The following is a 14,338-nucleotide window of genomic DNA, read 5'->3' on the forward strand; positions in this document are numbered from 1 at the left end:
AATAATTATTGTAGGAAATGTAAAAGGCTTCGTGGTTATTTCGTGGTATATAAGTGTAAAAGATTAATAAAGAATAGAGTATAGCAAAATACAAGTGCTTAGCTCTTGTATTCTTTATTTATTGTCTTGTATATCCCATCTGTTTGGGATATACAGCATTTTTAGCACGTGGGATTTATTCCGTAGCACTGATGCTCTATTATTTATTTATAAATATAAAAGTAAATAATAATATGCGATAGTACGTCCTTTACAATACATTAATCATAAAATTCATGTATGTATATACTTATGTATGTACTTATTCATAATCTGTAATAATACGTTCTTTACTTATTTATTAATGAGTAAATGCAAATTACGTTGTCAATTCACGTGTTATTCACTATTATTATTTATAAGATTATTTGTGTATTTTCCGAGTCAATCCTACTCATGAGTAGTCGTATAACCCACCCCTATTTTTATAAAGCAAAAATGCAAGAGTTTATAGAAATTTCTTTTTTAATATAAAAAATAAATAATTTGGATTCCAAATATTTTTTTATAATAGCAAATAGTACAAAGTTTTTACTGGCATAGTTCATTTAATTTAAACTTAATCGGTAATATCTGATTAAGTTTTAAAATTAAGTTTTTAATAGGTGCGGCGTATATACTAGGTTTACCCTAATACTTAGCAAAGAAGTACAATGTGATGTTAGTGATCGATACTATAATTCTAAAAGGTATGTTCTTTTTGTGTATCTTCGGCAGTCCTTTGGTAAGGAACAATCACTATAAGATCTTAATGAGTAATAATTCTGCTTTGTAGTATATCCACAAGTCAACCATTTTTTAAATAAATTATTTAAATCTTTTTCCAGGTTTTTAATCGGATTCTTACTCTGTACTACAGAGTAAGTTGTTGTGTCTCTAATGTCGTGATTTTGTTGGTGTAATCTGATTTATCTAAGGCAACTGTAACGTTATCCTTATCTGTATTCGTAAAGATGATCAGGGTTACTCTTACAAAATTGACGAGTTGATTTACACATGCGACTCAACTGTACCTGTATACTTTATTTATCTGTTCTCTATTATCAGGAAACCGATTTAATTGTGAGATGACTGTACTTCTAACTCTGATTTTATTAGCGGTACTTGAGCGTGAGATGTTACTTTCAAAATCCTTAACAAATTCGAGAATTGCGTCCTTCTTATTCAAACCACTAGGAAGACAAAACCCAGCACCAAGTTATAAGAGATTCGAGACATCAAAAGGAATAGTCTTGACAGAAAGATTTAAAAACTATTTTTTATTTGTTTCGTCAATCGGATTTTTATTCATATTTGTAAATGTCTCCGGTTTAAGCGAGATATCAAAAGTTATCAGAATTATTATTATTATTATTATTATTATTATTATTATTATTATTATTATTATTATTATTAGTGTTTTGTTTGTATCTTACAATTCTTGTGATATTCTCCCTCTCAGTAACAACCTGGTATTGAATCGGTCTCATGTTGGAAATAATTTTACGTTTAATAGTTGATTCTAATAATGACATTTCAATCCTCGCCAACTGATTGACCATTCTGTTGGATTTTTATACATCAGAGTACCAGACAATGAATTTGTGCTGGAACAAGGATTTCAATCTTATTATACTGACAACTGCTCATAAATTTTAATGCATTTTATTGAAATTGACTCTACGAATGTAACGTATTTATTTATATATTATGATCTTATATTTTAATTGTAATTCGTTGAGGTGGCTGAAGAAGACCAATCTAAGTCGAAACATGTATCACGTATAACGTCTAAGTATAGCGATAATCATTTCATGCGTACCTAATGCTTGTAGTTATTAAAAATAATTTTGTTATAATAAAAAACGCTGCCATTCTCGTTTAAATAAGCTCGTTAATTTGGCCTACTCATAATTTGTTTGTTATTAGCAAGTACGAGCTAGTCTTTATTGTTTGTTTAAAATTATAATATTTCTACAATATTCTTTTAATATTTGTAACATGTCGTGTTATTGAAATATTTCCGCTATCTTTTAGCAATATATTATGTAGAAATCTCTTCTATTTTTATGATATTCATCGCAGTTATAAGATATAGACGAAACACAGAAGTATCGGAAGAGAGGTAGTTATGGCTTAGTGTTAGAGTAACTGCTTAAAAGAAAAGAAAAAGCCTAATTGTAAGTTTTAATTTTGGCAATGCCTAGACACTTTGATATTTTTCTCGTATTGTCGCTTATAGTTTCCAAAAGGTATTGTATGAATTAATAATACTTACTGTCTGTGCAATGAACGTCTACGCTTTCCTGTTCTAGAATTAATTTTAGACATTCCAGTCGATCAGATATATTATTTTTTCGTCTTTCTGGTATTCCTAACTGCTGACAGGCGCTCAGTATTAAGTCGTTGGCAACTTTGGGCTCTACATATAACAATTCCCGAAGGATAGCGCTATGGCTTAGCCGAACAGCTGCTTCTGCGGCTTTCCTTACGTTGAAACATTGACTCATGAATTTTTGTATGATTGCAATAACAGCTTTATAAAAATTGTGCTGCACAGCCATCTCCAACAACTCTTCGGCTACATCGTGAGAAATCTTTGTCTTGACAAACTTCATACTTTTTAGGAAGTTTGTCTCATCATCGGCAATCAGATAATACTTAAGATCGTGTACATTTACATCACGATATTCATGTTTAAATGGTAACGATACACCCGGCAGCTTTTGCTGAATCACTTCTCGCGTCGTTTGGTCATTGTAATCTTTGTAAGTGTCAACGTCTGGACACTGTTGGCTTTTCTTCAGTATCAATTTCACCATATCCCGCTGACCTTTCACCGCCGCCAAGTGAAGAGCCGTCAAACCCTTGCTATTTGGAATACTGGCGCTGGCACCGTTCTCCAGCAACAGACCGGCACATGTCAGGTCGTTTCTTCTCACCGCGATGTGCAGAGCGGTTTGATGTCCTGCTTCAAAATCCGGATTTGTTGTCGACTCCTTTAACAAGGCTTCCAGTGTACTCACGTGTCCGCCTTCTGTAGCGAAGTGAATAGGAGCACGATTGTACACTTTGTTTATTCTGTTGGGCTTTGCTCTTTTGTGCAATAAAAGTTGCACAAATTCTGTCAGACCATTTCTACTGGCGATGTCAAGGCATGTTTCTTCTGTGTTAGGATAGACATAGTTGACATTTAAATCAGTTGGCTGTTTTCTGTTGTGTATAATATTTTTGAAAGAATGGAAATCCTTGGCTTTTAAAGTGTCTAGCAATAGTTTATAAAAGATATCCGTGTTACTCGGGGATAGATCATAAACGTCCAACAAACAATCCTGCATTAAGTTCTCTTCAAAATCCATTTTAGTATCTGGAAGCAGAATATTAAATATATAATATTGGCATCGGTTATTTTGAGAAAAAATATTAATACTAGAATATATTAATATAGAATATTCAATATCTCAGATAGATAAATTAAATGTCAGTATGTTGTTTGCTAGTAAAATAAAAACTAGCGAAATAATTACAGGATCCCGCCCTAATTATATAGAAAATTGAGTCCTAGCGAAATGAATTTCACATATGATGTAACTTGTAATATGAGGTTTCTCATATTAAAACAGTTTTCTTTTAAATTAATTGAAAAATTATGGGATTGTATAAGACATATTTGAAAGGATTTCTAGAATATTAAAACTTTGCTAGTTTTACAGAGCTGAGAGCACAAATTTATCATTAAATTACATTTTATTATTAAATTTAAATTACATTCAAATAGAAATTTTAAATAATTCAATATTTTTTTATAAACCATTGCTTAAAAACTATCCATTAATTGAGCCTTGTGTCAATGACAGGGTTGGAAACGTCACCTTAAAAAAATAATACGTTACCGTTACTGTTACTTGAAAAATAACGATTCCTTATTTTTTTGTTATTTCTTTGTAATACTGAAATAAATACTGAAATAAATTTCATTAGATTTTAAATTTGTATTATTTGATAATCATTATTAAATGTAATAATAAATATTAAAATTAGAATCTCAACAAAATTAAAGCATCACTTACTCTACCCTCTAAAAATAGGTAAAATTCAAGAGTATTACTTCATCAAAAATGATCGAGATGTTCAAAAAAGTATTTTACAGCTTGAAATCTCTACTTTCCAAATTGAAGCAAAAAGGACCATTTTTGCTTTAATGTTGAATAACTCGGTGAAAAAAAATACGTACAACGCTCAACAAAAAAGCAAATTAAAGGTAAAGATTCACGCTTTCGAAAGCTGTAAACTGCATTTGCATGCGATTTTTAATTCGCGCCATGGAACTTGTCAAAGTTCATAAAAAATTTTGAGATTCGTCGGGTCTTCTTTTCTATCCGTGTAATTCCATGAAAAATCAGTAGGATCGTTTTCTAAAGTATCGATTTGAAAAGTAGAGATTTCAAACTGTAAAATGCTTTTTTGAACATCTCGATATGATCATTTTTGACGAAGTTACACTCTCTTGAATTTTGCCTATTTTTGGAGGGTAGAGAAAGTAATGCTTTAATTTTGTTGAGAAGGTATATGTATATGTTTTATTGGATAGTATATTAAAGAACTTCAATAATTTTTCACCTAATTATTTCAGTTACTACAATACTCACTCAGTCAGTAAATATATTTTATCAATTTACACACACACGCACACGCGCACGCACACACACACACGCGCGCGCACGCCCGCACGCACGCACGAAGGCACACACACACACACATTTACCTTAAAATAAATTTATATCATATAATCAATTATTTTTCTTACGTTAAATCATTCATCATCTATGTAATGAAATTCAATAATAATTATGTTGTTAATTAAAAGTTATGTTTCAACAATTCGATTCGGGTAAAATATTATCGACTCGATTCAACTTGGATTCGAAAAAAGAAATGCGATTCAATTTGGCGTCAAAAAACTTAGATTCGCGTATCTCTAACAGAAAGAACAAAACCATTAACTGTTACCTAACATTATCTCTTGAAAGCGAGACTCCGGGTCGTCCAAGTGAATAATCATCGTCGTGTACAGAGCATCGACGTGACACCTGCTGACGACAGTGTCGTAATCTTCAGATGCGACGCTCCACACGTCCACAAGCGCTTCCACCGCGGCATAGCGAACATCGTCGCAACCATCGTCGAGTCTCTTCAGTATCACCGGATATGTGCGATGAATATACTCGTCATCTAAGCAGGACAGCCTCTGTCCGATTGTTACTAACATGCAAATGGCGCGCATGGAGTACAATCGAGTCTTCTTCGCTTTATCATCCACCAGACTGACAAGAACGGGCACGATCTTGTCAAAGATGGATGGAAACTGCTCCGCTGTGATAGACATTTTAGATTCCTTCTTTTCCTCATTCGCAGGCGACCCCGCTTCGTTATAAATCTCATCTTTGTCGCCGGGATTAATTATCTTGTTCTGTAGAATGGCACAGAGGCAGCAAACGGCGGCCGTGCGAATAGCTTCGGCTGCTCTACCAGCGGCCCAAATAAGTCCAGGCACGATCAGCTCTTCGACGATCGTGCTCACAAATTTACGCGGATTCTCGATGTAATGATGTAAATTCTGATTGTTCAAGAAGTACTCCGAAAGTAGAATAAAGTGCCGCAACTTCAGCTCGGAGTCGGCGTCCTTGCTCATAGTTTTCTTAAAGATGGGTAACACAAGGTCTACATTATGCGACATGGCGACACTGGCACGGCTCAAACAAGCGCAGAAAATTTGCGATTCCGCGTTGTAAACCGTCCATGAGACGCAATCATCGTGAATTGACATTATCAGCGGTCTTGTGTGATTGCAAAACAATTCTTCGACGTCTTTTAGCGAATTTATGTTGACAAGTATCTCTAAGAGTCTGTCAGCTTCTTCGCGAACGTAAGGCTTCACGCTCATCGCGTATATGGTGAATATTACAATGAATAAAGCTTGCGTTACCGCCATGCAATCCTGCATTACAACACACTGTTAGATATATCTAACAAGGGGAAGAGACCAGGTCAGTGTATCACGGATCCTGATCCCAATTTTTTTGGTGAAACTAGAGGCAAATTAAAGATATAGTGTCCGAGCGTTGGATTAAATAGGCCTTAGTTTTCGAGTAAGAATTTTCGAAAAATAAATTTTTAAATAAAAATATTCAATATTTAATAATAAAAAGCGATATATTTCTTTCATTCAACATCAGTTATAATAATGCTTGGAAAAAAATACAAATTTTTATGTAAAAAAAGTCGTACATTACAATATCAGTAATAAAAAATGAAAAAAAAATAAAAAACATGCATTAAAAAAAATTGCAGCATCCAGGGATTGAACATTGGACTACCAGATTGGAAAACAACCCAGACAGCACAGATCTCCTGAGTACGTCCATAGGACATTCCAAGGATGTACAAATGTCCTATGGACGTTCTACGAATATCGTGTGCTGTCAGGGAAGCCCTTTACTCACCGGGCTATACCGATGTTGAATGAAAGAAGTATATCGCTTTTTATTATTAAATATTGAATTTATTTTTCGAAAATTCTTACTCGAAAATTAAGGCCCATTCAATCAAACGCTTGGACACTATATCTTTATTTTGCTTCTAGTTTCACCAAAAAAAATGGGATCAGGATCCGTGATGCACTAACCTGACCTTCCTCTTATAAGAATCAAGCAAGAATGAAATTTTCTTTTCTTAAGTAAACGAATGTATGTAAATAGACGTGTGTATAACGAAAAAAGAATTGTATACGAACCTCTTTACAAACTACGAGAAGAGAATTACAGCACAACAGTATTTGACGTTGATAGTTGCTTTTTTTACTCTGACAGATATTCGGCTGCTGCAAGAAATTCGCGATCTTGTCCAGTTGTTGCGACAGAGCCCTCCGTTCGCTACCGCTAATGATCGCCGCGAAGACACGCAAGTGTCCGGTGGTCGGAGATTCGTTTAGAGTGGGAAGCACCAAGTGACAGTAAATTTTGGGTTGTACGAAGTAGCCTAAATATCGTGCCGCAGTTTCCATGCAACTAACGACTCTCTTATCCTCGTCATTACAAGCGCTGTAATAAAAAGCCGTAATTAGATTTCTTCATAAGCGATCATCTTTTGCAGAGTTGGATAGTAACTATTTAAAAGTTAAGTAATAAAATTAAAAAATTAATAACTTGTAGCTTAAATTATTGTCAATTTGGGTTGAACAAAAAGTTCATTCCGTTTTTTTAAAAGACGATATTTTTTTATTTAGATGTAACTTTATTCATTCAGGTATTCACCTTTTTTTTCAATAATTTTTTTACCTTCTTTTAGGTAACTTCATGATTCCATTCGTATAAAACTTTCAATTTTTTAATTAAAAAACTGATTTAAGTGATTTTTGCAGTCTTCCAGGGAACTAAAGTTCGATAGTCATTAAGGATCAAGTTTTGCAGGGGAAATGGAAATCGAAGGATGCAAGATCCGATGAATATGGTGAGTGAGGTAGAATATCCAGTTAAACTGTACTAATTTCTACCGAGTGGTTAAAGAGACGTGCGATCTTGCGTTATTATGATAAAAGACACTCTTACGATTAGCTAATTCTAGACATCACTTCTTGTCAATTGCTGTTTTCAATCCAATCCAGTTGCAAGCAATATACATTCGAATTAATCATTTGATTTCTTAATGCTCGTAATACAAGATTTCCTTCTAATCCTAATCCTAGATGCAAAGTATTATCTTCTTCACATGAAGTTCTGTTTTCAGAATTGATAATGGCCGTTCATCTTGTCTGCTTTACGATCTCTCGCACCATATTATAAACAATCCATTTTTCATCCCCAGTATAACAATTCGCTTTAAAAATGAATCATTTCCATTTCGTTTGTACAGTAAATTGCATACAAAAATTCGTTCCATCACACTTTTTTCCCGACAAATTATGCGGTATCCGAGCTTATTTACGTATTTAAGTGTTTGTAAACCGTTCGACAACGGCTGATTGCAATATTTTGAATTATGAGAATCTCTGCAATTACTCAAATCGAATAACGCGAGTTATTTTTAATTAATATCTGGATTTTATCGTCATCAATCTTGACTGATCCTGAGGGTGTATCGTCGAAATCAAAATTTCTGGCATGGAACTTGACAAATTATAATACTTTCGGCACGTTCATTCATTTACAATACTTTCTCTATTATACAAATCTTTCTTTAAGTTTCGATTACATTGTTGCTTGTTTTAATTAAAAAAGCATAATATGCCGAAAATACACCTTATCATTGACCATCTTTCAATATTGATACTAAACTCAAAACACAACTAATCTTCAAATATTTTTTTTTAATGCGTATTAAAATGTTAGCTGTCAAAAAATATTAAATTAATAGCGAATTTAATTGAACGCACTCAGTGCACATTGTACACTGCTCTAATTTCAATATAAAAGTGATACGTGATCTCGAATAATAAAATGCTCAATACATATTTCACCAAATAATACAATAATATTATTAAGAACTTCGCAATTTAATTGTTTCTATATTTATAGTTATATTATTTCTATATTTAAACGTATATCTTTACATTGATATGTATACAACAATTTTAATATGCACTAAGCGCGCGCTAATGCGTCCAACCGAATTCAGTATAAAGCAATTGAAATGGAGTTAGTTTTACATATATTTATACCAATGTTATCTCTTTTAATAAAAACGGAACGAACTTTCCGTTCAATCCAATATTTTCATGAGTTAATTTAAAATTTTAAATAATATTAACTTTTTTCTAAGTTAAAAATTTTTTGTCTCTCTAAAACTCTATTTTTCTAAGTTAAAAATTTTTTGTCTCTCTAAACTCTATTATTTTCTAATAAAATAAAATTTTGAACATTAAATATCTTAATTTCATATCTGTCACGAATGTTCATATCACGAATGTTATTACAGACAATGTAACTTTGTTACTTTAAATAGAAAAAAATAAGATTATTTTTTAGTCATTGTAATGATTTAAAAAAAGATTTAAGCGACAAAAATTTTGAAAAATTGCACTTCTAATAAAATTCAATAATTAATTGTAACATATTCTATAACTACAATTATTTTTAATTTTATTAGTTCAAAAAAATTGTAAAAATTATTTCAATTTAATTAAGTTTTTTAAAATTAACTTTTGATTTAATTTAATTTTAACTTAATTTTTAACAATAAGTTTAATTTTCAACGTAATTAAGTTAATTTTAGGTCATTAACTTTAACATAACTAAGTTAAGAAAAAAAATAACTTACCAAACCCAGAATTTAAAACGAAAATCTTGATAAAAATTAAACAATTTTTATAAGAAATAATTTGCCTCTGAATTTTATCTAATTTCCAGTAGTGGAAGAGTAATGGAAAGTAAGTCCTACCGATACATAGGCGGCAAGAGCTTTTCAATATGTTGTGTAACGTCTTCTTCAACATTTAGTATCAGTACACAAAGTAATTGAGCGGAACGCACACGTATGTCTGGCAACCAATCTCCAAGTTCGACGCTGATACCATTAATAAGCTTGCATAAATTCTGTTGCGCGATCACACGACATCCTAAGTTCGGTCTGGAAACTAGAAACACCGATCTTGTATAACTTAATATTCTCGATATGTGTGATACGCTAGTCTGTAGCATTTTTAAAATAACTTACCTTCCGGAGGATAGTGCTCCGGATCTTCCGTAAGAAAGTCCATCTTATCTTTCAATTTCTTATCATTTTCGTTTTCCTCCATATATAATTTTCCTGCAGCGTCCCACATATCGGCCGCTTTTACACGAATCTCCGCAAGCTCATCGTGCAACCCTGTCATGATCAGGGGAAGAAGTTTGTACCACCAGCCATATCTGTCAGGAAGCTCTATCAACCAGCGGCCAGAGACTTCAATTACAGCTTTAAAGATTCAATGCAATTACAATTTTTTAGTTTTAATATAATTATACAAAATTACGTAAAAGAATTAACTTTAATCGATATTCCCGAGTCCAATAAACCTGAATATTTTTTCAATTACGCGCAAATCTCTAGATAGCATTGCGAAAAATTATAACATTTTATACAATTTTTCATAATTTTAAGTTACATAATCTTATTTCTCGAATTTTTACCTACAAAATAAAAAAAATTGTTCAATTACGTTAATTTTAAGCAAAGATATATTAATTTAAAATTTTGTCGGGTACGTTGGACCCGACAAAATGAGTTAAGAAAATTTTCGAGTGAATACCGATTAGGATTAAATAAAAAAAAACTGAAAATTATTACGCAAAAATTATTATACAAAATATACCTTCCCTGACAATCCCACTTTGATCGAAGAGCCTCTGTGCCAAAGGCGTTGCCACCTCTTCCATCGACTTGCTATTTCCATACCGAATCACATCGCCTATCGCTTCAACAGCGGCGAGTCGAACTCTATAGTGCTGGTGCGTAAAATTGCTCAGGATAGGTTTAATTAAATACTCCGACTGCGAGTAGAAATGCCTCGATAGAGTCTTTGCATAGTCCGATATGCACCGGCAACTCTCCTTCTTCACATTCGGATAATTATCCGTAACGGTGCGCGCCAATATTCCCGTCACGTCCTGAATATACGGTGCCAACAAATCTTTATACTTCCAAATAATCGTTCGTAAAAGAGAGACGCATTTCAGGCGCACTTCCTCCGACGGCTCGATCAATTCCTGCATGCCCAATCGTCTGGACATTATCGGTATAATGTAGATTATGTATTTGTCGTCGGGTGGCAAGGCTTCGAGAAATATTTTCAGTATCCCTACGGTCAGATCTCGGCACATCTCCATATTATCGTTCATAATTCTAATTAGAGATCTGTGAACGCTCTCCCATATTTTAATCAGATCATCCGATCTGCCCGATATTATTTCCTCTTGAGATATATTTTTCCATATTTCCTCCAGCGCTTGTCTGCGACGATTCTTCTCGTCCGCTTGCAACGAAATAGTTATCTTACTTAATTCAAGATCCAACGCCATTATCTGAAATGGATTTCCCTCTTAGAATGAAGATAATGTAAAAGTACAAATCCTTTTTATGTACATACAACATTGCGGAATACATATCATTATCATACAAAGGAACCATATCGATTTAAACACTGTTTGTGTCTCCATGACAACACACTCATTCAGATTGATATACGAAATTTCCTTTCTTACATAATCTATGGTCTCTTTTAACGCAACTATCACCACTATTAAATTATTTACGTATTCTATAAATGCTTGTTGTAGCATTTTTTTAACACACTAAAATATTAGCAGAAAAATGCTTATATCTTGAAATATATTTATTATGTCTTGATCTAAAATACATTTTTAATCATACAGTAAAAGTAGCACTAGATCACTGGTAAGCACAGAATATACGTCTATAATGAATTTACAGAGTTCTAAAATTGTACAGTATCTATTATATGCAATGACTATACTTTGTATTCGAATACGGCTCATATTGGCTGTTTTACATTATAATCTAATATGTATATACTCTAATATGTACTATAGACAAAAGATAGCTACAAAGAAGAAATGTGTACATACAAGACCAATTTCGGTCGATTATCTTCTTTCTGACGAACGCGAGGGACTAATTACGCTCACTGTTATTTCACAAATTGAGGAAATATAAAAATAGTGTAGAAAATTAAGAGACGGATATGTATTCTGGACATGGTCCCCGGCATTTAAATCTTGTGTGACTTTCAATCGTCATTTTATTCATGATCAAAATGTGATTTGTTTTATATGCAACTGTCTAGTTCCTAATCTTCCAAAGTTACATTCTTAAACAAATACGACATCGATTCTTTATTGTGTATACGTCGAATTGCCTCTGCTAAAAGAATACTGATGTCGACAGTCTTGATTTTCGGGCACTGCATCTTCTGCACGTCGTGCGGAACTGTATTAGTTACAACGACCTGGAAAAATTTTTAACGGTTTTTTTTTATATCAGTCTTAAGACTAAGGTCTTGTATCGACATACTAGAAATCGATCTCAGATCTCGAACAGAGAATTGACCGATAGCATTTGAATAATTCTGCAGTCAATTGATTAATGTGATTGATCAATTTTCTCTTCGTTCAAGATCTCGGACCAATTTCTAACATCGTAGATACTTGTAAGTTTTTTATATTATTTTAGTGTTATTACCTCATCAATCGGAGACTCCTCGATGAGTCTAGGCGCGTCCGAGCTGAGCAAACCGTGTGTAGCTAAAACGTATATCTTGTAAGCTCCTCTCTCTTTAAGTACCTCGGCAGCGGCTACGTACGACTGTACATCATCTATCATGTCATCCTGCAAATACATTTCCCTCGTCAAATTGTAGCTCACGATCATATACGGCGTATATGAACGCAATACATTTTACCCACCACCATAATAGCGATACGTCCGCCGACATCTCCAACAACGCTTATAGGTGGCTTCTCCTTCGCCGGATGCAAAGGCATACCCACGCCAACCTCCATCGTACGTGCGGCCATTGCTAACGCAGGTGGCGAGTAGCGACCGTCATTCATATCAGATTCAGCTTCTCTCTGTTCTCCGTGAATCACCGCAATTCCCAGGCGCAGCCTTTCAGCATAGCTAGTCGCTTTCTTTGCGCTACCTGGATTTCTTGCAACGATCACAGAATTATGATAGTCAGGAATCTGACAAAGAGAAGATACAATTATATAAAAGGAGCACAATGTAAAACAAAACACACGTGGAGTAACATTTTGAATATCTTAAAATAAAAATATAATAATTCTGTGACATTATCAAAAGAGAAAAATATCATATTACTATTTTCAATTCAAGATATTGATATAACTTAAAATAAATCGTTATTACAATTCAAGATGCTTTAGAACCGCAACTATTGTTAATAATTTATTATAACAGTTGTGTGAAAAATTTTGTTACATACGGATTCTTGAATGTACTGCAAAAGGAATGGACTAGCTCTCAAATTATCCACGGGAACATCAAAGAATCCTTGGATTTCTTTCTGATGAAGATCCATGGTGATAATATGAGTTAAGCCGCTCGTGCACAACATCTTTGCCAAGAGTTTGGACACTATGCAGCCACGTTTGCGCATTTTGCACTGCTTGGAATAAGGTAGATACGGAATCACTCCAACAATGTTTTTGGCTGATGACGTTTTACATGCATAGGCCATAATAAGTAGCTCCATTATGTTATTGTTCACATCCTTTGTACCGGTTTGGATTAAATACAGGTCTTTGCCGCGTACAGAATCCCCTATCTCCACCATTGTCTCGCGATTTGACTTGTGATATACAGCGCAACCACCAGGTTTTACACCCAAGCGACTTTAAACATAAAAAAAATATTATTTAACAAATATCTTTTGCATTTCCCTTCTTTCAAATTGATTTATATGTATTACTTTTATGTGACAATTTTATCTATTATTAATGATAAACAGTAAGCTACATATTAAAATCCATATTCTTATTTAGAATTTTGTGTGTGTGTAATAGAATGATACAGCATTTTTTATTTAAATATAATCAAATAAATAATTTTAAAATATATTATTATATATCAATTTTAATATACAAAAATACATATATATAAATATATATATATATATATGTACATAAAATAATTATTATAATATAAATTTGCATTTGTTTTAAATTGATTTTCTAAATTATTAGATTCTGCTCTTTTCAGTTGTATTGTTTAAAAACATTTTCTTTTCTTTCTTTCTTTATATTTTAAATGTAAAAAACATTTCCAACTTGAAAATTCAAAAATTACAGAACTATGAAAATGCATAAAGAATGTTTTGATATGTATAATAAGCTTATACCTTTTTGCTATCCAAATTCATCCTAAAGGAATAAAATCGGCTTCTAAAAGTTGATCTTGTTTTTGTTTATAATTTTTTAATTCTTTAAACAATTAATAAGTTTTCTAATCGATAAATATATTAAAAGAAATTTTTTTTGTTACAAAATTTTGTTCCATTTTATTTTTTTTTTGGTAAATAATAAAAGAAAAATTTTTTAAATATCTTTGCAGCTTCAATTCATCCTAAAAAAATAAAATTAATAAGGGTTATAAAATAAAAAATAAATCAACTTCCAAAAGCAATCCATTTTCTATTTTAAATTGATTTTCAGGGCGAATTTGAGCAGTAAAAAAATAATTTATTACGTATCAGAATATTTTCTTTATACTGTTAAAGATTCATAATTGTTTGAATTAAAGAGTTGGG

The 14,338-nt window shown here is 32.6% G+C and overlaps 3 protein-coding genes across 8 annotated transcripts in view; all 3 read right to left on the minus strand.

Annotated features, from left to right (window-relative positions):
- Positions 1-3,414, minus strand: part of LOC105450327 (transient receptor potential cation channel protein painless-like) — a 21,480-nt gene extending 18,066 nt beyond the window's left edge. Inside the window, exon 1 of the mRNA XM_011690108.1 lies at positions 2,297-3,414. Coding sequence (XP_011688410.1) covers positions 2,297-3,377 — 1,081 coding nt within the window. The 5' untranslated portion in view covers positions 3,378-3,414. The remainder of the gene's footprint in view (positions 1-2,296) is intronic.
- A 1,449-nt stretch (positions 3,415-4,863) lies between these two features.
- Positions 4,864-11,287, minus strand: LOC105450328 (dynein assembly factor 5, axonemal). 2 transcript variants are annotated; one of them, XM_011690110.1, is made up of 6 exons: positions 11,141-11,287; positions 10,367-11,075; positions 9,730-9,969; positions 9,454-9,649; positions 6,812-7,118; positions 4,864-6,016 (listed from the first exon to the last, which is right to left on the minus strand). In XM_011690110.1, the coding sequence occupies exons 2-6, from the start codon at positions 11,070-11,072 to the stop codon at positions 5,018-5,020; spliced, it is 2,448 nt and encodes an 815-aa protein (XP_011688412.1). In that variant the 5' UTR covers positions 11,073-11,075; positions 11,141-11,287; the 3' UTR covers positions 4,864-5,017. The 2 variants fall into 2 exon arrangements, with proteins under 2 accessions (XP_011688412.1, XP_011688411.1); XM_011690109.1 differs by having other exon boundaries at positions 4,865-6,016; positions 10,367-11,287.
- Positions 11,288-11,371: 84 nt separating this feature from the next.
- LOC105450329 (phosphoribosyl pyrophosphate synthase-associated protein 2) overlaps positions 11,372-14,338 on the minus strand; it is a 5,438-nt gene continuing 2,471 nt past the window's right edge. For all 5 annotated transcript variants that reach the window (XM_011690115.1, XM_011690114.1, XM_011690112.1 and 2 more), the window contains 4 exons: positions 13,016-13,424; positions 12,477-12,755; positions 12,253-12,399; positions 11,372-12,019 (listed from right to left, as the gene is read on the minus strand). In XM_011690115.1, coding sequence (XP_011688417.1) covers positions 11,861-12,019; positions 12,253-12,399; positions 12,477-12,755; positions 13,016-13,424 — 994 coding nt within the window. In that variant the 3' untranslated portion in view covers positions 11,372-11,860. The remainder of the gene's footprint in view (positions 12,020-12,252; positions 12,400-12,476; positions 12,756-13,015; positions 13,425-14,338) is intronic.

The sequence above is a fragment of the Wasmannia auropunctata genome, unplaced genomic scaffold, assembly GCF_000956235.1.
Source record: "Wasmannia auropunctata unplaced genomic scaffold, wasmannia.A_1.0 LD336063.1, whole genome shotgun sequence".
Classification (NCBI taxonomy): domain Eukaryota; kingdom Metazoa; phylum Arthropoda; class Insecta; order Hymenoptera; family Formicidae; genus Wasmannia; species Wasmannia auropunctata.